Source organism: Monodon monoceros, unplaced genomic scaffold (genome assembly GCF_005190385.1).
Source record: "Monodon monoceros isolate NGI ecotype Baffin Bay Population unplaced genomic scaffold, NGI_Narwhal_1 Super_Scaffold_18, whole genome shotgun sequence".
Taxonomy (NCBI): Eukaryota; Metazoa; Chordata; class Mammalia; order Artiodactyla; family Monodontidae; genus Monodon; species Monodon monoceros.
Window position 1 is genome coordinate 54,266,637 of NW_021703774.1, and position 27,066 is coordinate 54,293,702.

The 27,066-nt window shown below is 37.5% G+C and overlaps 1 protein-coding gene across 1 annotated transcript in view; it reads left to right on the forward strand.

The window, feature by feature from the left end:
- The first annotated feature begins 259 nt into the window (after positions 1-259).
- The window catches only part of LOC114900012 (sodium/hydrogen exchanger 11-like), a 33,145-nt gene continuing 6,338 nt past the window's right edge, over positions 260-27,066 (forward strand). The window contains exons 1-9 of the mRNA XM_029231242.1: positions 260-408; positions 1,610-1,738; positions 5,482-5,647; positions 11,747-11,863; positions 13,288-13,449; positions 17,946-18,045; positions 19,752-19,895; positions 22,390-22,558; positions 24,754-24,835. Coding sequence (XP_029087075.1) covers positions 1,610-1,738; positions 5,482-5,647; positions 11,747-11,863; positions 13,288-13,449; positions 17,946-18,045; positions 19,752-19,895; positions 22,390-22,558; positions 24,754-24,835 — 1,069 coding nt within the window. The 5' untranslated portion in view covers positions 260-408. The remainder of the gene's footprint in view (positions 409-1,609; positions 1,739-5,481; positions 5,648-11,746; positions 11,864-13,287; positions 13,450-17,945; positions 18,046-19,751; positions 19,896-22,389; positions 22,559-24,753; positions 24,836-27,066) is intronic.

Genomic DNA, 27,066 nt, shown 5'->3' on the forward strand with positions numbered 1-27,066 from the left:
AAGCTTAAAATCAAATACCTAGAGAGAGGTAATATTAAATTGTTTTTAAACCATACCTTATGTCCAAATAACACATACATGTATTTTTTTTTTTTAGGACTTCTGAGGGCATTTTTAAAGAATTCTGAAGTCATTGTCTTGACGATTCTTTCTCTTGTTGGATTTTTGATAGGACAACTGGCCTACAATTTTGTTGAGGTGACGTACATACGAAAACTTAGAGAATAGATTAAAGAACAAAGACCAAAAACAAGGTCAACTCCCATCCCCATCCCTGAATGAGTGGAATTATTATTTCTTTTATGTGACGAGCTACTGAGAAAAATTTATCTGGTGTTAAATTTTTGAAAATGGAAAACCATCCAAGAAAGGAAACAAATTAGAGAGACTTAAAGCAGTAATTTGGAAGTGAGTAAAATGTGATTGCGTTCTTGGGTTCTTCGTCACCTGCCTTTGGTCCTTACTCTTGTTTCCTTCCCCTGTACATACACTGACTCTCTCCTGCTGTTGTCTTCAGCACCCTCAGAGACTCTAGTTACAAAAGGCAACAGTTACTGTCATGGTGAAGCAAGGTTACTATTTTCTAACTACCAGATTAAATGCAAAGCGTGCATCATATGAAACATAGATCCAAGAAAAACTTCATTAATTTAATTTATTGACATGATTTCAAATGTATAGCTGTGTGATCAACAACAATTTGTCTCCACTCATTCTTTTATTTAAAAAGAAGTGGAGACAATGCTTGTACCTATTTAGGATTGTAAAAGCCTCTTGTTATTCTTCTGAAACACCACACAACTAACATCTTTTTAGTGTTAACTATGTGCCAGGCTCCCTTTTAAGTTCTTTGTTTTCTTTTTAATAAATTTATTAACTTATTATTAACTCTTGAGTTAATTCATTCATCCTTACAGCAACCCAGTGGAAGTAGGTACTCTGTTCCCATTTTACTGATGAGGAAACTGAGGCACAGAGATGTTAAGCAATGAAGATTAAACTATTAATTGGGCCAAAGACTTTTTAGGAGGGAATATTTATAGCACTTCAGTCATTGTTGTTGTTAGTGTTTTCCATTCATCTGTGTATAACCTTCATGATTTATGTCCTATATACACGATCTGTACTATTATCTAGGTATTATTTTTCTCTACTTGACTCACTGAAAGATTTTAAAATCCTAAGCAAATATCTGTGAAATCACAAGTATCCATGCACAGTTCTTTTTTTCCTCTTATGCAAATTAAAATAATTATCTAACAGTCAAATAAAAAATACCTATCTGTGAACCACCTAAAATCACCTCATGGATCACCGATGGTGAAGTACGACTTTTGAAAATACTGATTACTTACCACAAGCAATGTTTGTGTAGCCTAAACTCACACACGTTTCTGGTGAGTAGAGGACTATGCATTTAACTCATGTGGATGGTTAGTTAGATCAAGAAATCTACCACAAGACCCCCAGGACTGGCCTTGTAGATAATCTCTCATTAGTTGCAAATTGGAATATTATAAAATTTATATTGATTGACAGAGCATCAACTTAATTTCTAATACTTCAGAATGGTAGCAAACTAATTTCTTGTTTGCCTTTGTTACTTTAGATGCACCAAGTTGTCTACCCTCTTCTAAGAACACCAAGTTTTTCAATTTATTGTTATTTTTCACCTTTAATTATATTTATGGCTGCTTTGGATGTGGACTTCTATATACTCAAGAATGTGTTTTGGCAGGTAAGAACACATTTTAAGACAAATTATGGTCCATTCTTGCTTATTCATGTTGACAGAGAATCTGACTCTCTATGAAGAAGATTAATAATTCATAAATCTCACATTTTTAGTTGTTTTATCCCCTTCATTCTGCAAAACCACTAATTAAAGAGAGTTGAGGGGAGGGAGAAGGAATGAATATTTGCTGAATGACCACTGTGACTAGGCACTGAGTTATTATCTCCATTTCATATATAAGCAGAGTGTAGTTCAGAGGTCACAAGGCTGATAAACGGCAGAACCTGGATCCTAATCCCACCTCTGACTTCATCTCAGCTGTCTTTCTGTAGATTTGTACATTTTCACTGCTCTGGTGGTTTTATTTATGCATTCTCTCTCTCTTTCTTTTCTTAATCATGCTTGCCAGATTATTTTATTTTTCTTTTCAAAATGTTTTATTTTCTTTGATTTTATTCTGTACTTTTCTAACATCTTGAGCTAGGTATTAGTTGATTGACTTTTAGCTTTTTTATTTTTGCATTTTGTACATTTAAGGTTTTAAGTTTTCCTGTAACAACTCTTTTATATTCACCTCAAATGTTTAGATTTTAGTGTTTTCATTTTTATCCCTCCTACTTAAATTTTATTATACTTTTTTCTTTGACCTGTTAATTATTTAAAAGTCATTTTTAAATGTCCAAATACGGCTTCTAAATGATCATTTCTCTTGTCACATTGTGATCAGAGAATGTGTTTTGTATATCAACTCTTTGATTTTTGTTGAAGTATTGTTATTTTCCTAATTTTTTCCTCATTATTTAGTTACCCTTTTGTCCCAAATAATGCCTTTGCCTTAAGTCAATTTCATCTGGTATTATTATAGTTATACTAGCTTTCTTTTGGTTAGTATTTGCGTGCTAAAAATTTTCCATTCTTTTATTTTCAAGATTTTGATGTCCTTATGCTTAGATGTCTTTTTGATAATATACAGTTGGACTTTGTTATTTTATCCAGGTTGAGAATCTCTGATGGGCTTTTTTTGGATTTTGGGGGTAATATTTGCTGTGATTAAAAATAGATTTAGAAGGGAAAAAGATTTTAGCAGATTTGAAACACCAAGGAAGATATGTAAATGTCTTGGAAAGATGCTCAACATCTTTTTTTTTTTTTTTTTACATCTTTATTGGAGTATAATTGCTTTACAATGGTGTGTTAATTTCTGCTTTATAACAAAGTGAATCAGTTATACACATACATATGTTCCCATATCTCTTCCCTTTGCGTCTCCCTCCCTCCCACCCTCCCTATCCCACCCCTCTAGGTGGTCACAAAGCACCGAGCTGATCTCCCCGTGCTATGCGGCTGCTTCCCACTAGCTATCTATTTTACGTTTGGTAGTATGTCCATGCCACTCTCTCACTTCGTCACAGCTTTCCCTTCCCCCTCCCCATATCCTCAAGTCCATGCTCTAGTAGGTCTGTGTCTTTATTCCTGTCTTACCCCTAAGTTCTTCCTGATTTTTTTTTTCTTAAATTCCATATATATGTGTTAGCATACAGTATTTGTCTTTCTCTTTCTGACTTACTTCACTCTGTATGACAGACTCTAGGTCCATCCACCTCATTACAAATAGCTCAATTTCGTTTCTTTTTATGGCTGAGTAATATTCCATTGTATATATGTGCCACATCTTCTTTATCCATTCATCCGATGATGGACACTTCGGTTGTTTCCATCTCCTGGCTATTGTAAATAGAGCTGCAATGAACATTTTGGTACATGACTCTTTTTGAATTATGGGTTTCTCAGGGTATATGCCCAGTAGTGGGATTGCTGGGTCATATGGTAGTTCTATTTGTAGTTTTTTAAGGAACCTCCATACTGTTCTCCATAGTGGCTGTACCAATTCACATTCCCACCAGCAGTGCAAGAGTGTTCCCTTTTCTCCACACCCTCTCCAGCATTTACTGTTTCTAGATTTTTTGATGATGGCCATTCTGACTGGTGTGAGTTGATATTTCATTGTAGTTTTGATTTGCATTTCTCTAATGATTAATGATGTTGAGCATTCTTTCATGTGTTTATTGGCAGTCTGTATATCTTCTTTGGAGAAATGTCTATTTAGGTCTTCTGCCCATATTTGGATTGGGTTGTTTGTTTTTTTGTTATTGGATGCTCAACATCTTAAATGTTATTAGGGAAATATAAATTAAAACCATACTGAGATACCACTGACATTCCTATTAGAATGGCAGCAGCAGCAATAACAAACCTGATTAATACCAAGTGGTGGTAAGAATGCAGAGAACCTAGAACTCTCATACATTGCTGGTGAGATTGCACAATGGTACAGTCACTTTGGGAAACAGTCTGGGAGTTTCTTATAAAGTTAAATATACACTTGCCTTATGACCCAGCAATTCCACTCTTATGTATTTATCCAAGAGAAATGAAAACTTAATTTATACTAAACCTCTGTGTGAATCTTTATGGCAGCTTTATTCATAATCTCAAAAGTCTGGGGAATTCCCTGGCAGTCCAGTGGTTAGGGCTCAGCGCTTCCACTGCAGAGGGCGTGGATTTGATCCCTGGTCGGGAAACTAAGATCCTGCAAGCTGTGCAGCACAGCCAAAAAAGAAAAAGAAAAAAAAAAAAATCACAAAAGTCTGGAAACAGCTCAAATGTTATTCAGCCAGTGATGAATAAAGAAATTGTGGCACATCTTACAATGGAATACTATTGATAGGCACAATATGGAAGACTTTCAAATGCATTATGCTAAGACTCGACCAGACTTGAAAGGGTACATACTGTATAATTCCATTCATCCATTCATAGACCTTCCTTCTAGCAAAGGCAAAACTATAGCTTTGGAAAACAGATCATTGGTTGCCAGGGAGTGGGAATGAGGGAAGAAATTGACTACAAAGGGACAGCATGAAGAAATTTTTTTGGGTGATGGATCTGCTTTGTTTTTTCATTGTGGTCATGTTTACATGACTGTATGCATTTGTCAAAACTCATATAACTATACATCAGAAGAGTGAATTTTACTGTATGTAAATTAAAGATAAATTTTAAAAAATCAATTGATTCAGTTTTCTTTATCCTTTTTGTTCCTTCTGCTTGTTTAAAAGTTTTGCATTCTGTTGCTGTATTTAAGGCAGGCATTGCTGATTGCCTATTCCTTTCTTTCTCACTAACAGAGTGACTTATGTATTTTGTATAGAATGGTAGTGGGCCCAGTGTAAAATAGTGCTACATTTCCCAGCATCCTTGACAGATGTGGTAGTGTTAGAAAACCGCTGGGCAATGAAATGTATACAAAAGTTTGCTGACCATGGCTTCTTCCAGAAAGCACTTAATAAGGGAGCCAAATCAGCTGGCGTGTGCTTTTTGCCCACTGTTTTACCTTTTTTTCTGCCTGGAGCCCTGCAGATCATCACTTCAGAAACACCAGGAAATGTTTTACACAGAAGCAAGAAAAATTTGCGTTCCATTTTAGAACATTTTGATGTGGAGAACTGTGAAGCTGGAATAGCAGCAAGAAAGATGGGTGAATTGGTCTTTTCATAGTCAGGTAGAATTTCATTTGTTTGGAAGGGATGGTTTCTTTGAGGCAGGTAAACTAGAATACCTTTTACATTTATCTTCCCGAGTAACTGTATAAAATATATAACGAGATCTGATTCTTACAAGAGTAAATGCAGTCATACCATGTTTAGGTGTTAAATCTAATACTGTGTTATGAATTCGTTTCACAGGTTGTGTTAACCGGATTAATTAGCTTCTCTACGGCATTCATTGTAATTGGATATGTGGTTCTGAAATTCAATAAAGATTCATGGGATTTGCAATCTTGCCTCCTCTTTAGCATGACCCTTGGCATGACAGATCCTGTTCATTCTGTGAATTCACTGAAAACTATTGGTATGTCAGATTTATTTCTCTCTCTTATTTTGAAGATATGAGGATAAATTATTTCCTTTTGGTATTATTTTTCTTGCACGAATTGTGTATCCAGCAGAGTAGATATTTGTGCTTTTTTCCCTTGGAGATGAGCATTGATTAAAGTATGCAAAGTGGATAAGGCAACCTGGGATCTGGGATGAATAATCTCAAATAATTTTTTTCAAGAGAAAATGTTATCTTTCTAGAAGGTGATAAAAGTAAGCATTCTTCCATTCCATTGAGTTTTAAGCCACAAGGTAGAGATTCATCTCTACCTCTAATGGCACTTTTCTGAGGCCTAGGTACCTCTTGTTAGAACTGCCTTTATTTTGGAGCAGCTAACCTTGGGCATGTGGGAGAGAGAGTTGTAGTTTATTTAAAAGAAATGGGGTGAAAGTATAGTCTGGCAAATATGATATTCAATAAAAGCTTATTCCCAAGAGGGTTAGGGGTTCTCATTACTTCCCATCTTATTTGGTAAAAGGTAATTGCACTCTGAAATATCCTGTTTTATTAACACAGCAGTAAAAACATAAAATGGTTAGATGCTATGATTTCTGTTTTTGACTCAGAAATATTTAACCAATTTTAAGGTTTCAGTTATATTTAGTGGAAAAATGTTGCCTTACAACTGGGGCGGGACAACCCACCAGAGAGGTGATAGTCCCATTTTTACACCCATTTATACTTACAGTTGAGAAAACATAAGGAGGTATTGACACTTTTGCTGGTGATATTCTAAATTGTGCCAGATATTTCTCAGAGTCTGATCCTGTCCTCTTTCTCTCTTTTTTTTCCCCATAAGTATAGTTTTTTCTATCTTTTCTTCATCCCTTTTTCTCTTTTAGCCATTTGTATTTGCCACTTGTTTTATTTACCTCGTTACCTTCCTGCTCCCTTTTGTGCAATCTCTTGAGTGTAAGAGGCTCTAATAAACTATAAACTTTATTTATTGCTGTTTCCGTATTCAAAAATTTTTTCAGAAAAAGAGTAGAAGTCTTCGATTTCTTTAAAAGAAAACTAGTGAAGGTATTTGACTTAGTTGATATTTTCTTTATGTCAATAATACTAAGGTGGTGCATGTTCTGGATTCAGTGACATCCTTACCTAGTGACATCTTTACCTTTGTGTGAATTAGATAAAAAATGATCCTTTCTATCTAATTGTCCTAATACATTACTTTTTTAAGGAAAAATATGTTTTGCCATATGTCTAAAATTACCATAATAATATACAAAACTGCAGTTCCTACAGTGTGACTGGTGTTTCATTTGATGTGGCACCCTTGTGCACTACAAAACCTGCACAAGCTAAGTCTGAGGTGGCCTGACCCACTGAAAAAAGTAGTGGATGTTCACATGCAAGTTAAAAGGAACTTGTCTATTCATCACCTATTTTAAAAGAATGCACAGGGCTCAAGCAATTTTTACTTTAAAACAAATCTGGAATGGGAGCTTGTAAAGGAATAAAATACAAAGTTTTAGTATGACCTCAATTAAGTAAAAGGAATTATATGCTTTGAAAAAGACTTCAACATTCAAATGGTTTTATCTGGGTTGTGGAATTACAGATGATTTTTGTTTCATTCTTTACTTTCCCAAATTTTACAGTGAATTAGTGAATATAAGTTAGTTCACATCAAGCCGATAAAAAATGTGGGGAGTAATTCTTATGGTGTTTTACTGTTAAAAATAACTATACATCAAATTCAAAACTTCATACAACAAACGTTATGCTTTACTTGCTCCTGGTTGACTCACTGAATCTGAGGGAAGAATTAAAGTGTTTCTTGACCAGCTAAATCAGATGTGCTAATAATAATCTTCAAACCTGTGTAACCAGTATTTTGTGTCTTCTGTCATAGTCAAAGTTAGTAACAAGTGGTAGTATAAGATGATTATAACTTACCTTGCCTTTTATTTTCTTTGCTTTCTTTATTGGCTACAATAATGAAGCACAAAGAACAGAAATAAACAGCCTGAATATTGATCCACAATCAGGCACTGAGTTATCAGAAATTCTGTATTATCCTGGTATTTATCCTATCATTCAGGAGAGTTTTTGTAAAGATAAATAGAATCTGAATATTCTGATATTTCATATACTCAGATCAAACACTGGAAAGCAGAGATTTACTTTCTTTTCAGCTACATAGAGTATCTTAAGAATAGTAATAATGAGACCCCCCAGCTATACATTTTAAATTGTTATGTGTTTCAAAGACACCAAAGGAAAAAAGTAGAATCTTAATCAGATTCAGTTCTGCTTGGATTAAAAAAAATAGTGTCATTTAATGTGATCAGTTTGGATTTTGATGCAACAGAATATATTAAACAGCTGCTTTAAAAAACCATGTAGTTTTATAATTCTTTCTATATCAATTTGTGCTTAAATTAGTGTGTCACATGTTCTTAAATTTGGGTTTATGCTCTTAAGTAAAAGAAGTCCAGGGCTGGCCCACAGCTCCATGAACTCATCAGGAACACTGGGTCCCTCTATGTAACTCCTAGAGTTAAGATGGAGTAGCAGGGACTCGATTTACCTTTCTGCCTGAACCAACTAAAAAACTAGACAGAAATATGAAAATGAAAAACGGTTCTCAGATAGTGTACATCAGGCCGTGCAGGACAGTGATCCCCAAGAAAGGAAAAAAAAAGGTGCATTCTTGATTGCCCTTGCCGCAGCTTGTTACCTGGAGAGAGTTTCCAGGTCTTCATGTAGGGAAAGGTAACCTAGGTGGAGCCTGGTGGTTTCTTTGAGTAGGGGAGATCCAGAGTTGGGTGTCCAGGAAGGCCAAAGCAGTTAAGAGTTCATGGGGCGAATTACTGCAGAAATGAAAGCTGTACTGAAGAGGAAATTCTGAGAGCTGCAGAGACACCCACTTGAGTCTTTGGGTGACTACTCATTAGTGCATGCACGTGAAGAAACTTCCCAAGTCTGGGTAGAAAAATACTAAAAGGAGCTGAGGGAAAAATCCCTTATGTTTACCACAGCCAGCGTGGAAAACCATCATAATTCATAGGACATCAGGTAGAGGACTCAGAATGTTATTGCCTCGGTAGAATGGAAAATTAACCTTCGACTAAAGGCTTCTCCGGCACTACCTAACAAATCTAAAAAGCAAGCCTCAAAAGGGTCAAATTGTTTCCAAGTAACAACTGCATTCCAGAACAAAGTTCAAGAATATTTATAAGAATACAAAAAAATACAGAACTTAATTAGGTAAAACATACAGCACGTAATTAGGTAAAACATACTGTTCTGTCATCTGTAATAAAAACTTGGGAGGCATGCAAAGAAGCCAGAAAATATGACCCATAGAGAGTATAAAAATAATAAGTAGAAACAGACCTAGCAATGCTGCAGATAATAGAATCATTAGACAAATATATTAAAACAGTTGTTGTGGGCTTCCCTGGTGGTGCAGTGGTTGAGAGTCTGCCTGCCGATGCAGGGAACACAGGTTCGTGCCCCGGTCCGGGAAGATCCCACATGCCACGGAGGGGCTGGGCCCGTGAGCCATGGCCGCTGAGCCTGCGCATCCAGAGCCTGTGCTCCGCAACGGGAGAGGCCACAACAGTGAGAGGCCCACGTACCGCAAAAAAACAAACAAACAGTTGTTGTAACTATATTCCATTGGTTCAAAAAATTAGAAGAAAGATTGAGTATGGGGTATGATTGCTCCCATCAGCTTATGAGAGTCAGTTGTTAAATAATTAGGAATTTTGCATGCTAGTGGTTAAACCTTTGGTAGCTTTGAATTAGTTATTGTGGGAGGGTTTGCACATGAAGTTGGCAAATGCTACAAATCAGGCCTTTTTTAATTTTGGAAAGCTGGTTTATCAGCACACCACTGGACATGGTAGATATAAAAGAGACCTAAATCAGACTTCTAGAGATGAAACCCACAATGTCTGAGATGAAAAATACACTGGATGGAATTAACATCAGATGAGACATAGCATAAGAAAGGACTAGTGAACTTGAAGATGTAGCAATAGAAACTATCCAAGATGAAGCACAGACAGAACAAGACTAAAAAAAAAAAACTAAATAAATAAACAGAACATTAGTGAGCTGTGGGACAACTTCAGTGCCTTAATATACAAGTTCATAAAAGAGAGGGGAGAGAGAGAGAGGGAGGAACAAAAAATATTTGAAGAAATAATGGGTGAAAAATTTCTAAATTTTATGAAAACTGTAAAACCACAGATTCAGGAAGCTCAACAAACCTCCAGCCAAAGAAACACAAAGAAAACTACACCATGGCACATAAAAATCAAATTCCTAAAAACCAGTGGTAAAGAGAAAATTTTAAAGGCAGTCAGAGAAAAAAGATACATTATTTAGAGAGAAACAAAAATAATAATCATAACAGACTTCTCTTCAGAAATATTGCAAGGCAAAAGATGGTGGGCAATATTTTTAAAGTCCTAAAAGAAAAATACTGCCAGCTTAGAATTCTCAGTGAAAATATCTTTCAAAAGTAAAGGAGAAAAAAAGACTTAAACGTATAAAAGCTGAAAGAATTTACCACCAACAGACCTACACTACAAAAAATGTTAAAGAAAGTCCTTCAGGCTGAAACAAGATGGAATCAGATGGAAAATTTCATTTACGCAAAAGAATGAAAAATACCATAATTGTAAACAGATGGGAAAATATGACTTTTTCTTATTTTTAATCTCTTTAAAAGATAATATTTAAAACAAAATGACAGCAGTCTATTGTGGGGTTTATTTATCTGCTCCTCCCCTTTGTGTATGGCTTCCATCCTCAGGATCGCAAGTTGGCTACTAAAGTTCTAGCCATCACCCCATATTTCAGGCAGGAAAAGGAAGAAGAGCAAGGGTCAGAAAGATGCTCCAAGTCTCCTCTCCCTCCAAGAAATTTCCCAAAAGTTCCACTCAGTAACTTCCACTTATGTCTCAGTGGCCACTCTTAGAAGCCCAGGAGTTGGGGAAAAATTGTCATTTATCTGAGCACATTGCCACCCTGAATAAAACCAGTTTTGTTACCAAGAACAGAGGATAGATACTGGATGGGCAGGTACCAATCACTATCACCCTACTTATAAATTGTATAACACTAGGCAATTAATTTGATTATATTTTCCATTAAACTAAACTGTTAATGAATGCTAAGTGCCAATAAGATTTTGTGCTTAATTTTTAAATACCAGCTTAATTGAGATGTAACCCACATATCATAAAATTCACCCTTTTAAACTGTACAATTCAGTGGTCTTTAATATATTTACAGAGTTACGGAACCATCATCACTGTCTAATTTTAGAACATTTTCATCAACCTCAAAAGAAATCTCATACCTATTAGCAGTCATTCATCCCCATTCCCGCATTCCCAAGTTCCTGGCAACAAATAATCTATTTTCTGTCTATGGATTTGCCTATTCTGGACATTTCATATAAATCAAACCATACAATATGTGATTTTTGTGTCTCGCTTCTTTCACTTTGTATAATGTTTTCAAGGTTCATCCATGTTGTAACATGTATCAGTCAGTACTTCGTTCCTTTTTGTGGCTGAGTAATATTCCATTGTAGGGATAGATTACATATGTTTATCCATTTATCAGCTGAAGGACTATGTGTTGTTTCCACTTTTTGACTATTATGAAAATGCTGCTATGAACATTCATGTACAAATTTTCGTGTGGACATATATTTTCAGTTCTCTTGGGTATATGTCTAGGAGTAGAATTACTAGCTCATATTTTGTACTTATTTCTAAAATGTGATTCTTTTGGAGTCTAACGATTCATATTTATTCAAGCTAAATGTAGTGACCTGAGAAGTGTTTTGTCTCATTGCAAAGGTCTATCATGCTTTGAGGCAATAGACACTTCAAGAAGTGCTATTGCCATGTTCCTTTGCCACTGGAGATATAGAAGGAATAATGGAAAAATTAAAAAATGATCGTGATTGTCATATGGACCCATCCCATTATGATCTCCTTTTTTTCTAGCATATTCCTTCTCTTCTATTTTTGTGTTTCCTGTGGAAGAGCATCATTTTCATGCATTACATTAAATTATATTTTATATTTCCCTTTCCAGGCATTTCTAAAATGTATACTGATATCATTAGAGGAGAATCAATGATTATCTGTGGCTTCACATCCATTGTTTTTGGAGTTTTTCGGAGCAACATACTTAGCATTTCCAATTTTAGGGGTAAGAGCATTATTTTCTCTGTATATTTTCTAAAATCATTCTATATGGTACATTTCAATTCATACTGAAATTAAAATATATTCAAGATGTCTTAACTTTACTGCTTTCCCTATACTTTACTCATGGACCAATTAAAATAGTATATCAGGTAACAAGAAAATAATTACCATCTATGTGTTTTCTCAGAGATTATGGGGGAAAAATTGTTAAAGAAATGATTTCATCTCCCCCAGTATGCATGCACACACACACACACACACACACAGACACACAGACACACACACACAGACACACACACACACAATTGTGTTCATCTAGCTTAGATTTACTTCTTTCCTAGACCAATCTGGACCTCATGAGTGCATGTTAAGAACTGGCTTGGGGGCTTCCCTGGTGGCGCAGTGGTTGAGAGTCCGCCTGCTGATGCAGGGCACACGGGTTCGTGCCCCGGTCTGGGAAGATCCCACATGCCGCGGAGCCTGCGCGTCCGGGGCCTGTGCTCCACAACAGGAGAGGCCACAACAGTGAGAGGCCCGCGTACTGCAAAAAAAAAAAGGAAAAGAACTGGCTTGGTCCTGGATTTGAGTCTGAGGGTGAAAGCAGAATGGTTCAAGCAATTCTGGAGAGTCAGGTCCTAGAAGTGATAATAGTCAGACTCATGTGGTTAAAGTTCACTGGGATATGGAATAAGTTGATATCCTGGGTTTCCAGATGTGGTACTAAGGAGAGAAAAAAGGAGGGAAAAATCACAGCATGAAGAGGGAAAATGTGTCTTCCTGATACATATATGAAATACTAGTAGGAGGATAGAGGTGCTACAAGGAGAAAGAAATTTTGGTAATAGAGGTTTGCAGTGCTTCTCAGTGGGGAAGCTAACGGCATTCGGGGTGGAACAATCTTTGTTATTTAGGACTGCCCTCAGCTTTGTCTGGTATCTGCTCTCTAACTGCCACTATTGCCCCCAGTTACTGTTACAATGGAAAAATTTTCCTTCTCCATTTCCCAAATATCCCCTGGGATGGAGGCAGGAGTCACAAATAGACTGCAGGTTGGTGGGGATCCTGGACACGGTGTGCTTGACCCTGCCACAGTTTGTAAAAAAAAACTGAATTTGAATGTCTTTTGGTTGATCATTCACTGTCCAGCTTGTCATAGCTTTTTCACATTTATGCTCCTTGCCTGACTCCTGAGGGCGTTTGAGTCTGCTGTCCCCAGAGGAGCAAACCTCAAGCTGCAGACTGTAAGGGAAATATATCCCCAGAAAGCCTCTTTGGCCAGGCTTTCATAGGAAACTCCCATCTGCTGAAGAGCAAGGTCCCCACTCAGAATCTCAAGAGCAAACCAAAGGGCATAGACCCAAATGCCATTAATGAAAGAAAAAAAATTATAGCTCAACTTTTGTTTTTCTTATTTTCTTTTTCTAGAGTTATATATAATCATGGGCCTCAGCTTGGACATTTTGGGAAGCATAATATGTGGATATTGGTGTGCAAGGATCATTCAGTTTATATTGACTGACCTGTTTAGCAATACACTGACCAATATCGTGCTTTGTATCTCAATGGTGTACTTGACTTTCTACATTGGTAAGGCAGAAACAGTTATAAAATATGCCATCCTTAAAGTGAACTTTATGCATTTAAGTTTTTCCTTCTTCTTGAATCCAGTTGCTTCTTCCCAACCGCTTTCCCCTTGATGTGGCTCCTCTGTGCGTCTTGTCATATTATCTGGCTGCCACCTCTAGCTCTTTCCTGGTCTCTCTTAACATCCCCTCAATTTCAACTCCATGTCCCTTCCCTTTGCATTCCTCCTCCATGTGGTAACTGTCTTACTCTTTTTTAACTCCACCCTTTGATCTTACGTTTATTCACTGGCAGTCCCCTGAAAGAGGAATCAGACCTGAGCTGATTTCTGCTCTGACCCTTAGCAACCCATCTCTAAAATGAGAAAGGTGGGAGACATGCTCCTGAGGTCTTTTTCCAGCTCAACAGTACCCATTCAATGGGTACCAAACTGAGGGGACTGTAGAAATGGCAGCCCTTACCTGAGGCTAGGAGGTAGGAAACAGAGAAATCAGGTATGTCTACATCTGGAAGAGAAGCAGGAGAGTGGAATGATCCAGGAGTCAGAGTGCCTAGCCCTGGTAGACCTTTAACAATCATTTCCTAGTTTAGTCCAGTGAGATTGGGAGCTATAGTTTTTACCCCCCTGACTGAGGTAACCAGTCCCTCAAAGCCATAGTAACCGTGGTAAAAATACGGCCAAATTCTGCTTCTGCTCTTACCTCACACAGTGGAGCAACTTCCATCCATGGAAGCCCTCAGGTATCAAGAGGTTAATTACTTCTCTTTTCACCTCCAGTGACCAAACAGAACTGCTTCCTTTACAGATAAATTGCTACCTATTGTTGCTCACTACCCCAAATCAGTAAAATACAGAAAACATTCACTGAAGAGTCATTTCTTTCACCTTTCTTCATTTTATTCCCTCCCTTATGTACCTATTATGAATGCCTTAAGTGTCTGAAGAAAAAAATTAATTTAATATTTCCTTTTTTCCCATTAGATCCTAAGTTCCTTGAGGTGGAGGCTGTCTCTTATTCATCTGTATATTTATTCTCTTTTCTCTTTTCCCCCCAGCCAAGCCCAATGCTTGCCATATGCCCAACAGTAATTTAACACATGCTGGTTGAATAAACTGTTAGTCTTTAGAGAGCTCTGAAGTTAGGCAGAGCTAACTTGAAATCCAATCTTTATAATTTATTAGCTCGGTAACCCTGGAATATTACTTAACCTCTCTAAGCTTTAGTTAGTGTCCTCATCTATAAAAGTGATATAACCTAATTTAGAGGGGCATTACAGGCATTAGTGAGGTAATTTGTGTTGGGTGATTCCCTCATGCTGGTGTCCTGGAGGTAGCTCTTGCTGGCTCATGAGAGCTGATTATCCACATCTCTTCCCAGCGCTCTATTCAAGTGACATAATGTTGGTAGCTTGAAATTGCCCATAGTGGGACCATGGAAATTGGCAGACACTACCAACTGGGGCTTTTTTTTTTTTTTTTTAACCCCCCAGATTGCCACTTTTAAACATTTACCAGCATACCACTGGGCTCAAGGTAGGGCAGCCGATAAATGTTGGTTCCTTTCCCCTTTCCTCCTAATTCATGGAGGTGCTCCCAGTCATTCCTGAGAGGTCTGGAATAGATTCTCCCTCGCAGCTCTCAGAAGGAATCACTGCTGCAAAGCCTTGGTCTTGGAAATCTAGCCTCCAGACTATGAAACAATAAATTCCTGTTGTTTATGACACTTAGTTTGTGGCCCTCTGTTACAACAGCCCCAGGAAATGAATACCCCTCCCTCATCCATTACACTTTCCTCTGCTTCAGGAATTAAAAACAATTTCAGGCAGTTCTTTCCTCTTATACTTAATCAGATCCTGACAACAAAAGTCAGCAATAGACAGTTATAAGGAGAAGTTCCATTGCCAGAAAGCTAAACATAGGTAAAATTTTCATTTACACATTTTCTAATGTTACATTTCTATCATGTTATCTAATTTTATTTTTTTTCCTTCATTAATGAACACACTGTTAACTGGCTTAAATCCAGGGAGTGTCTGATTGAGGTTAGAGAGTCACCTCTTTGAGCACATTTTTGTCTCTATTGTATTAAATTCACAATACTTGGGCTTTTAGAAATCACCTGTATCAACACATTCATTCTTTTTCATAAAATAAAATAGTCAAAATATTGCACAGACATTGCCGCACAGATAAAAGACATATTGAAGCATTGTTGGTTGACAGGTAGTGCAGCTAGAAATATTAATATATCAGCCCACGGAAGAAAATGTGAATTTAGTGTATAAAAGGCAGTGTATAATTCATGAAAGATGGTGGGTTATATAAAAGTCTAGCCCAGAGGTACAGCAAGAGAGGTGGTGGGAGAGGTCTGTCCTAGCAGAAGGAATATTTTATCCAGTGACATTGGTCAGAATTTCTGGTGAATGGAGATAATAAAAAGTAGACAGCTTTTAGTCAGTTTTATTGTTTTAAAACTCTCTACCAACAATGCATTTCTTTCTTACCCATGCCAGGGCTGATTGCTCTCACTCGTTTTTGTAATGTCATTGATCTAGGCTATAAATGTCAAAGGACTTCAGTCATCACCCTAATATTTTCTAGTTAGGAGATGTCGATTCCTGAATCCTGTTGTTTTTTGGAGACAAAATCCCTTTGATTCTCCTGGTAGGAGGACCTGCACTTTTTCTCAGGCACAGAAGGAAAGAGAGAGACAGAGTTTGATGGAGAGAGCCACTTTCCTGTGGTATCAGTTTCCTGTGGTAGTTTCTTTCCATTGAATCAGAAAAATTTTACAACTCTATTTTTAACTACTTGGGTTTATGCTGATGAAAATTACTTCCTTTATTACATGTTCTATGACTTTTCCCCCCTTCTTGAGCATTTAAAACACCATTTAATGTAATAGCGTTTGTAATTTTTAAAAGACTTTGTTTTTCTAATTATAAAAGTAATACATGTTCATGTAGAGTTTTGGAAAAATTCTGAAAAGTCAAAGAAGGAATCACCTATAAACCCATGTCATAAATTTAACCACTGATACATTTTGTTAAATGTACTCAATCTTTAAAAAATACATATAAATGTACATACATGTATTAAATGTATGCATTCACACCATATGTTCTTGTAACATTGGGATTATACTAAATAATATCAGCTTTAAAATAAAGTTACTTAGTGGTTTCCTCATAGCAAATGTTATCTCTAAGTAGTGACTGTTACTAAAAAAGACTATAAGCTTTAAAATCCCATACTACGAGTCATAGGGAATTGGAAATAAGACCTTGAGAAACAGTTTCCCTATTGTCACAGTTCCCAGTACCACTGGTTTTATTGCCATTTGTTATTTATATTAAATTCAGTTAAATAAGTAGGTTAAAAGAAATCCAAAGTGGATTTAAGTGATTAGATAAACCACAAGAATAATAAAATCCTATTCAAATGAATAAACAGTATAAATTTACTAAGCAGTAAGGTGAACATATAAAAATAATTAATAGCATAATAATAATGATGATCATTTATTCCTTGCTGTAAAAGTGTGCCAAGCACTTTTCATGTTATCTAATTTTATCCTCACAACTCTGTGAGGCATTATTCTTTACACCCGCTTTACAGATGCAGGGACACTACTGGAGAAAGGGGAGCTCACATTCCCAGGGCAACTAGCTCTGCCTTGCTCCAGAGGGCTTCCACTCCTACCTTGCACGTACTTTCCCTTCCATCTGACATTTATAATGTGCTATTTGAAGGTTCTGCAGCTAGGACTGTTGGTATTTATGGTGTTCAAACATTCTTCATAGTTGGTTTACCTGCCTCAGACTACATTTACACATTTGTTTAGAGCCCAGAGAATTACAGTTTTAGGGGAGCCTGTATCATGCAAAAGAACCATAGGCTTCAGGACCTGCAGTCACCAAGGAAGCACTGAGCTTGGACCACAACCCCTAGGACATGCAGCACAGTGTCCTTGAGGTGCTGGGCAGAGGTTGTTAAACTTATTTTTCATTAGCTCTATCCTCGAGGATGGTCTATGGCAGGGGTTGGCAAACTATAGCCTGTGGGCCAAATATGCCTATTTTTTGTATAGCCCATTAGCTAAGAATGGTTTTTACATTTTAAAATGGTTTCAAAAAAACCCCAAAGAAGAATATTTTGCAGCATGCAAAAATTATGTGCAATTCAAATTTCAGTGTCTATTATTTATTGGGCACTCATTAGTTACGTATTATCTACGGCTGCTTATGCACTAGAACAGCTGAGTTGAGTAGCTGCGACTGGGACCATATGGTCCACAAAGACTAAATATTTACCATATGATCCTTAACAGAAAGAGTTTGTCAACCCCTGATCCTAAGGATTAGGCCAATCCCTTTAAGCAACTTTCCAAGAAATACTACTACCCTTTTAAGTTTCCCAACAATTCTTCTCTCAAGATAAAGTAGCTCAGTGTACAGATTTGAATGCAACTAATTTTATTCATTTTTTTTCTCCCCAGTGGAATTTTTGGGAATGTCAGGCATGGTTGCTTTAGTCGCTGTAGGACTAAATTTAGATTCCTTAAGCTTTAAACCGAGGATCGAGTTAATAATTACTAAGTAAGTCTATTGTGTACTTGATATAGATCTCATAGAAATTTAGTGCTTAAGTGGTCCTGCCTTAATGAACACTACTAAAGTTTTTTATAACTTTTTTCTGTGTTTTAATTTTTAATTTTACTGCCAGTTATATTTGAAAAGAACTTAAGCTACCAACAATTATTGACATTAATTGGTATTCCTATTATGAATAATGTATCAGTGGCTCAGAGATCATAGTACTTTCTATACATAACTCTTTGATAAAAATTTACTTTGAATTGTGGGAAGTTTAAAAAATACTTTATTCCTTTGTTTCCTTCATAACGTACCTGAATGACAGTATCCAGGTATGGGAAGAGCTGGAAAAGAAAGGTAGCAGAAAGATGCAACACCAGCAAACTCTTATCTAGCCTTTACATCTGGTGTCATATGGACATCTGTGGACAGAGGGAAAGCCATTTGTCTTTTCAGACAAATGAGTTAGCCGTTCTCTGAGCGACTACGCTAAATTATAGAATTGTTTCAGAATTATCTCACACCAAATCATAGTCTAGTGTAGAAATTCTCACATTGGATGAAAGCAAATGTTGAAATGAGAAAAATAAGCATTATCCTGAGTTTTCCCATGAAGATTCATTGCTTTAATATAAAGGACTATTCTTTGTTCTGAAATTATGTTCTTCCTACTTTTTTGGTGTTTAATATGTAATTTCTCTCATGAAATTCTACTCATAGAAGATGGTACTTTTTTTTTTTTATAACTCTACTTGGCAAAATTTTAAAAAAAATGGCACCTGTAACTTATTCTAGTTTTGTGTTTATGTGAATGATACTTTACTGGTTTTTAAAAGCCAGAAGCTTAGGAATAACTAGTTCTTGGAACACATACTTTTTGTCTGTATTTGGACAGTTTTCTGAGCTCAGTCATGCTGTCTGTCAGCATCATTATAAATTACTCATTCTATTCGTTCAATTGTATATTCATTTAGCTACTCAACCAATCCTCTCTTAATATCTCCTGTGGCCTGGACATTGTATCCTAGGTTTGGGGCTATGAAAATAAGTCCCTTCTCAGAAGACACTCATGTTAAGTGGTGGACATGTTTATGCAAGAAACTAATAATAAGTGTAAATGATTATATGTTTATTGGGATCTTACTATATGTAAGGCATTTTTTAAGGTCCCGTGGAGACATTTAAAAAAGTATTCTACTCAGTTATTCCATCATTTCTGAATTTTTATAAAACTAAGCTTTGGGGTTTGAGGTCCCGCTCATACCCTTTTCTTCTAGGAGTTCTGAATCACTTGAATCAAGAGACAGGAATCGGATAGAGAATTGGACTATCTGCTTGATTGGAGTAATGCTGTATCAGAGAACATGGTTTATATCTGCAGCTAAAACGAGGCTTCCTAATGCTTCTTTCCCAGTGTAGATCTTGAGACCTACCCATAGGGAGACTGGTTTGTGGGACAGACACAGTCACCCAGTCCTCTGAAAGGGAAGGTCTGAATAGAGGGGACCAGGAAGAGGCAGGACTTGAGATCTGCTCGTGGAAGTCAGACCTGGCCCAGACCCAGGTGTGTTACCACATGGAACCAGAACAGCTCCATGCCCTAAGCACTGTGCTCTGGTCTCGCAGTAGGAATCTCTGGGGGTGAGGCTAGACGTGTAGATATAAAAAACACATCCCTTAAAATGTGATTTCCTTTCCATTTATCCTAGGTTTCTAATAATGTTTTCATGTGTATACCAACATTTAATATACACTTTCTTTGGCATTGTCATTGGATGTGGAGAAATCAAGTATTTACAGTTTCACACTTTAGTTTTCATGCTCATCTTATTTGCAACAGTGAATTTTGTAAGGTAAGAATTATAATTTAAAGTTTGCTTACTAGACTTAGGTTCTCAAGCCCAGAATTAGAATTGAGAAGAAGTGGGTTACAGCAAAAAGAGCTGTGGACATGCAGTCAGGAAACCTGTATTGTTGTCAAGGTCCTGACAATAGCTTGCTGCACAAGTGAGGGGAAGTCTATTTACTCTTCAAGCTTTCATTGTAAAATGAGAAGGTGCAGAACAACAGCATCAGCATAACCCATGAGCTTGACAGAAATGCAAATTCATGGGCCCATCCCATTCTACTGAATTGAATCTCTGAAGTTGAGATCGAGGAAACTGTTTCAACATGCTTGTTAAAGTTTGAGCACCACAGGACCAGATTAATAGCTCCTAACATTTTGTTGACTTTCATCATCATTTATTATCATCATAACTATGATAAAGCCATTTGTTAAACATTAACCATGTACATTATGCCATTAGTATTAATGCAACCCTATGCGGTAGGTGTTTCTGCATCATTTCACAGATGAAGCCCCAGAGAGGTTAAAAACTTGCCTGGAGTCACCCAGATTGTGAGGACAGAGTTGGGGTTTAAACTTGACTCCCAAGAGCATGCTATTTCTTGAGTGACATTGCCCACACGTGGCAGTTGTGTCTTCCATAAGAATTCGTGACAGTGTCTCTGAAAGTATTGTCATTTCCACTCAGGTTAGGCCTGGCTGAGTGAGCTTACTTTATAAGATGTTCTCATGAAACATTGCTTCTGCTGACTCTGAAGGCACTGCAGGCAACTCGGATAGGCACTGTCACACAGAAGGGTGGGTGTACAATTTATGTTTCTTTCCACCACAGGAGCACAAGTGCAAGGTGAGGTTGGTCTCAGTGTATGCAGAAAGATACATGGCTTTTTGCACACATCCATTATCTCATTTCATCTGCATAGTGACACTGGGAGATAAGAATTATTATCTCCATTTTATAGATAAAAAAACTGTCCAGGGGATTTCGTTGGTGGTCCAGTGGGTAAGACTCTGCACTCCCAATGCAGGAGGCCGGGGTTCCATCCCTGGTTGGGGAACTAGATCCCGCATGCATGCTGCAACTGAGTTCACATGCCGCAACTAAGACCCTGTGCAACCAAAAAAAAAAAACCTGTCCAAAAAAGGCAAGGTGCCTTGCCCAATGTCAAATGGCTAGTGAGTGCCAGAGATCTTGTGTGAACTTATGGTTCCACCTCACTAGAGGAGAGACTTTAATGGAGGGAGTCATCCTAAGGGGCCCTGAAAGTGTGGGTAGACTTTCCGTAAGAGACTTGTTGAGAAAAATGTTTCAGAGACGATGAGCCAAACAAAGTCCTGGACGTCATAATCATTGCTAACGTGTGTTAAGTGCTGACCACATTCTAAACATCATGCTAAGCCCTGTGAATGTTGCCTCATTTTATTGAATCTTCATAAGAGTCCTTTGAGGCAAGTTCAATGACTATTATTTCTCCATTTTGCAGATGAAGAAAATGAGGCTTGGAGAGGTTAAATAACTTGCCTAAGGTTACATAGTAAAAGACATCTAAATTTGAACCCAGGTAGACTGACTCCAGAGCCTTTGCTATACTGCCTCCCTGTTTTTGATAATCAGGAAATGACATAAATTGTTCTGTTTTGGCTGGAGTCAGTGGTATTTTAGAGAAAGATCATTTAGTAAGGCTGGAAAGGTTGATAAGAATTACTTTGCAAAAAGCTTTAAATGCAAGGTGGAGGAGTTTGCCCAAATTAATTATATATATTATAGTTGGCAAATTGTAGATTTTCTGTTTCTCAATGACAGGAATTCTCTAAATCGTCATACGAAATTCCCGGTTAAGCGACTGATACACAGTATCTTTTTTGAGGCTGAGAACATGTCAATTATATTTCTGCTGAAATTTCACTTGAAGGACAGTACTGATATTTTTTTGGTGCAAGTCTGCTATAGATAGAATCTAGATTTTGGCATAGGATCCTATAACAAAATGACCTGTAGAGAAAGGAGGCACAAATTGAAATTATTTACATGGTGTTTAGTGTATGATTCTTGTGGAAACTCAAGGAAAATTTGGTTGAGCTAAATTTATTAAAGTGTCTACAATTTTACTTTTTCGTCATGATCTACAAGGTCCTTGTGGTCTAATTTCTGCATCTAGTTGTGGCCTTCCAGGGAGCTTGTTAATGTCATTTGAAGAAGTTTCCCTGCAGGAATTTACTACCAAGATCCTAAACACTACACCCTAGTGTTAATGATAATTTCTTATATTTGTATAGAATTTCTAGCATTATTTTTCAAGATTTGAGTATTATATGCAAAATTTAGATCATAAGTTTGGTTAGTCTCAGAAAGTTTGAGCAACCTATGAATAAACTGGATTGTCTTCTCTTTTCTGAAAAATTTTTACATGAAATTTAGTATTTACTAGCTAGTATCATCCATAAATAACATTAATACATAAGATGTGATATAAAAATAAATGTTTTTCTCTCCACAGGTTACTTACTGTTGTATTAGTGAGCCCTATTCTGAGGCATTCAAATTATGAGTATAATTGGAGATGGGGAATTGTTATAGCATGGTCTGGAATTAAAGGAGTTTTTAGCTTACTCTTGGCTCCTGATATTCATAATCTGGCTGAACAAAAAGTAGAGTCACCACAGCTGGTAAGAAACATCATATCCCATGATTATTCATACTTACTCATTTTTGTTTTGTAGCACTTGTCATAGTACCCAATAATAAAGCTAACCATTTAAAAAATTAGGCTTGAAGAATGCAATCTTCTAAGTAGGAAGGAACTTTTGGGGGAAAGTTTATTTATGTTGACAGTGTGAAAGGGACCAAAAATCAAATAACAGTTCCAGATGTGGGAGTTGGGTACACTTGGGATCGAACCCTGGCTGCACCATTGACAGGCTGAGTGGCCTTGGGTAAGTTCCCCAGGCTTGTGGCACTTCAGTTTCCAGTGGAGGATCGAAATGATGCTTAGCAAAGTACCTGACACTCAGTAAATGTTCAACATATGTTGTTGAACATATAAATGCTGTTGTTCAAGAGCTGTCAGAAGGTATGAAAAAAATAATTCCTTATCTGGAGCATTCCAATTCCTATAGCTATTAGAGCAAAAACTGAAATGCTCATTAAATATGCTAAGGAAAGAAAGATTTTGTAAATTTTTGAATTCAGGATCTAGTCATATTTATGTCTTTTAGGGCTAAATAAAAAATTAATTTCTTGAAAAATTTTGGCTGAACACTATATTATACATAGCAAAAGACAAATCTCAGTTTCCTTTCTACTCTCTCTCAAAGCCTTTTCCCCATGGGCCAGCCAGTGGATTTCTGGGCAGTCTGGTGGTGGCAGCGTTGGTGAGACTCCAGGGAAGGTCCAGAGAGCCCAGAGCATCTGTGGACAGCATGAGGGTACCTCATCATTCGTGACAGTACTCTGTGAGCTAGCTGGAGAAGTTGTGAGAAGTTTCTAGAAATCCCCAGGACACCCCCACCACTTCCCAGTCAGATGAACCCCAAACCTGCTCCTGGGAGGGAGAACACTTGAATAATGTAAACTAAGAACATTACCCACCTCCCAAGGAACTTTAATCTGGAGGTAGATGTACAGAGTTTCTTGATAGTATCCAACTTCAAGTTCAGAATTTTCTCTTCTTTGCTATTTTACTTCTGTCCTAGAAGACCCTAAGAGCCCAGTATTTTTCAAATATCTTTGTTGGGGGGAGCAACTATCACCCTCTCTATCTTGTATGTAGGGAAACCAAAATAATGAGAATAGCATGTTAGTGAAAGAACTCAGGCACCCTAACTCCCCAAAGAGAAAGAGTTTATTTTTAATGTTGCTTTTTAAGAAATGGAGTATCATAGTCCTCACCATCTTTCCTGGGGATTTACACTTCATATCTGTGGGCATGGTCTGGGAATTAATTTGGAGTTCAAACACACCTGTGGTTTTGCAGGGACTTTGGGTCCTTCCATGTTCCGGAGGAAAAGAATAATGAGCTCCTTCAGTTTTCTTTTGTGCAAGGAATTGGCCTAAAACCAAGTCAAAGAAATGTTAACTAACATTTGAGTATCATTTTTCAGTGTTTCCCAAATCTGTTTGATGTTAAGAATCCCTTTGATGCCACCCCAGCCCTACAGAATCAGAATCTGCAGGGAATAAGCCTGGGAGTCAGTGTCTTTAAGAAGCATTTCAGGTGCTTATTGTGATCAGTCATTTGGGAAATACTCTCTGAAGACATACTGCTATTAACTCCATTTTTCGGTAAAGGACATTGAGACTCAGAGTGGTAAACTGGCCTCAAATTACATGACTAGTAAATGGCAGAGCCAAGACCTACAAATGTGGTTCTGCTTCTGCTTCTGCATGGTGCCTCTCCTGACCCCAGCGCAGTTCCTGTCTGCTTCTTCAGAGCTTCTCGTATGGCTGTAGTAAATGCTTGTGGCAGGTGCACTTCCCTATCACCACTGCCTGCCATTGCCGGGGTTGCTCCCCAGCCCCGCAGGTTCCACAGCAACGTCTGAGAATCAACCACCGTGCTGGCTTTTCAGGCTTTGCATGGCCTCTGTTGACGGCAGCAACCATGGAGAGCTCCTCTCTCAGTGTCCTTATCCCTCCCAGAAACTACAAAATCTATTTTTTTTTCTCACTCTGATTGAGAACTGATTTCTACCCCAGTGGATTATATTCAAGCAGTGTCCACAAAATAACCCTTTTGCCTCTTCTTATCAGAGGCAGGATTTTAAAATGTGGATTAAGGTAGAATTTTGTTGGTGGTTAATTGAACAATGATTCCCTTTGGAGAACTTATTAATGTTTTGACTCTCTGTGTTTTGTTTTTCAGTTTATATTGTATATACAAGTAATATCATTAATGACTATGGGAATAAATTCATACATGATGACTTATTCAGCCAGGACATTAGGTAAAGTCTAATTAATTGGGGAGAGTAATGCAAAGAGATTATTGTTGGGGGGTGGAGGAGACATTTCTTATGGGGCTCAAGGAATTGATTATGAAATCACTCATTTTCATTCACTCCCTATTTATAGATGATGTATGAATTGGGATATTGATTCAGCCAGTTTAACAGAAACCACATTAACCGTGGCTTAAACAAGACAAAGTTTTTTTTTGTTTGTTTGTTTTTTTCCCCTCCACCAGAAAGTCCAGAGAAGTGGGATGGTTCTGTTCCACAAGGTTGTCCAAAGATCTCACTCAGATCCTTCTCTTTTGTTGATCCTCAGCTTCCCAGGGTGTTGCTTTTGTCTGCAGGGTAGATGCTGGCTCACTGCCACTGTATCTTCAATCCAATCAACTAGAAAGGGAAGATCGGGTGGGGGTGATGGTGGTGGTGATGGTGTTAATGGAGGGTAAGCAGCTTCCTTTTAAGGGCACAATCCAGAAGTTGTACATATCATTACCACTCACAGTCCATTGGCCAGAACTTAGTCACATGGGCACACGTGGGCAAAGGAAGCTGGGGAATATTATCTTAACTGACTGGCCATGTGCTTAGGCAAAACTCAGAGATTCTATTGTTAAAGGAAGAAGGGGAGAATGAATATTGGGAGCAGTTGCTCTGCCACAGTTGCCTATTTCTAGAAAAAAATTGAAGCTGTTGATAATAAAATAACTAAATATAATAAAATCGCAAATAGACCGATGATCAGTAGAGAAATCAGGGTAAGATAATCAGTGGTAGTGGAGTCAAGGGGGAGAGAAAGGGCAGGGTGGGATTACACAAAGTTTTAGAGTAGGGCCTTAGTATCCCCCAGTGTCCCGTGGCCTGGTCCTCAGCTTTGCTGGTGCAGAGACCTGATTTTTGTTAGGGTATCTAGACTTAATCAAAAGGCTGGAACTTTACATATATCGCACTCACGGGAGAATACAGATGCAGCAGAAAATCTATTAATTTATAATGAGGGTGATTTCTTTCTATGTCAGAAATAATTGTGATCATTATTCAGGGTATTCACCTCTAAATACCAATTTCCTTGATAAATCAAATTAGTAATCAGAAGGTTTCTTGGAAAGCGTGGAACTGGTGAGAGGTCAAGGAAGGGTAATGTTGAAGGAGAGTTCTTATAAACAGGGAAGTAGCCCGGTGAATTTAGCCCCTCTGCTTGTGTCTTTTCACAGTTCTGCCCCCTCCTGAAATGGTGCCCCATCTACACTATTGCAGAACTTCCTGTGGTAGCTTACCTCAAAGTCCATGGCCCCAATATGCAAATAGGACTAGTAAATGGGGCACATTTTTGGCAGCTCTCCTTCTCCCCACGTTATGTGTTTGCTCTTGTTTGCAGTGGAAAGTAGAGCTTGGATCAGCAAAAGCCTACCCTGGAGCATGAGTAAAGTTAACTCGATCCGTGAAGGTTTGCTCACACCTCCCTTCCCACCAGTTTTCTTTGGCTTTCAGGGATCCAGACCCACTCTGCTCTCTTTGCTTATGATATAACATCTGGTTTTCTCCCATGCTTGCTTTCTTGAGATTGCTCTTACTCTGATCATCACAAAGGCAAGAGCAAGAGGTTTTACTATCATGGAAATATTTTTTTCTTCTCCTTTTCTTCCCATACATTTTTTTTTATTGTATTAACTGAACCTCAGAATTTTCATTGTGAAACAAACATGTATGGCAAGTACTTTATCCTCAGAATCAATGCTCATCCTTTCTAGAAACACACGCACGTTAACAGGTAATTGACAAAATTGAGTTTTATCAGGAAGAGTTTCAGACCAACTTCTTCCATCTCGTCTAATGCTTTTAAGAGATTCATCCTCTGGACCTAGAGATTATCATACTAAGTGAAGTAAGTCAGAAGGAGAAAGACAAATTCCATATGCTATCACTTATATGTGGAATCTAAAATATGACACAAATGAACATATCTACAAAACAAAAACAGATTGACAGATATAGAGAACAGACCTGTGGTTGCCAAGGGGGAAGGGAGTAGGGGAGAGGACTGGGAGTTTGGGATTAGCAGATGCAATCCATTACATATAGGATGGATAAACAACAAGGTCCTACTGTATAGCACAGGGAACTATATTCAGTATCCTGTGTTAAACCATAATGGAAAAGAAGATGAAGAATATATATATATATACACACACACATATATATATCTATATATATAGATATATATAGAT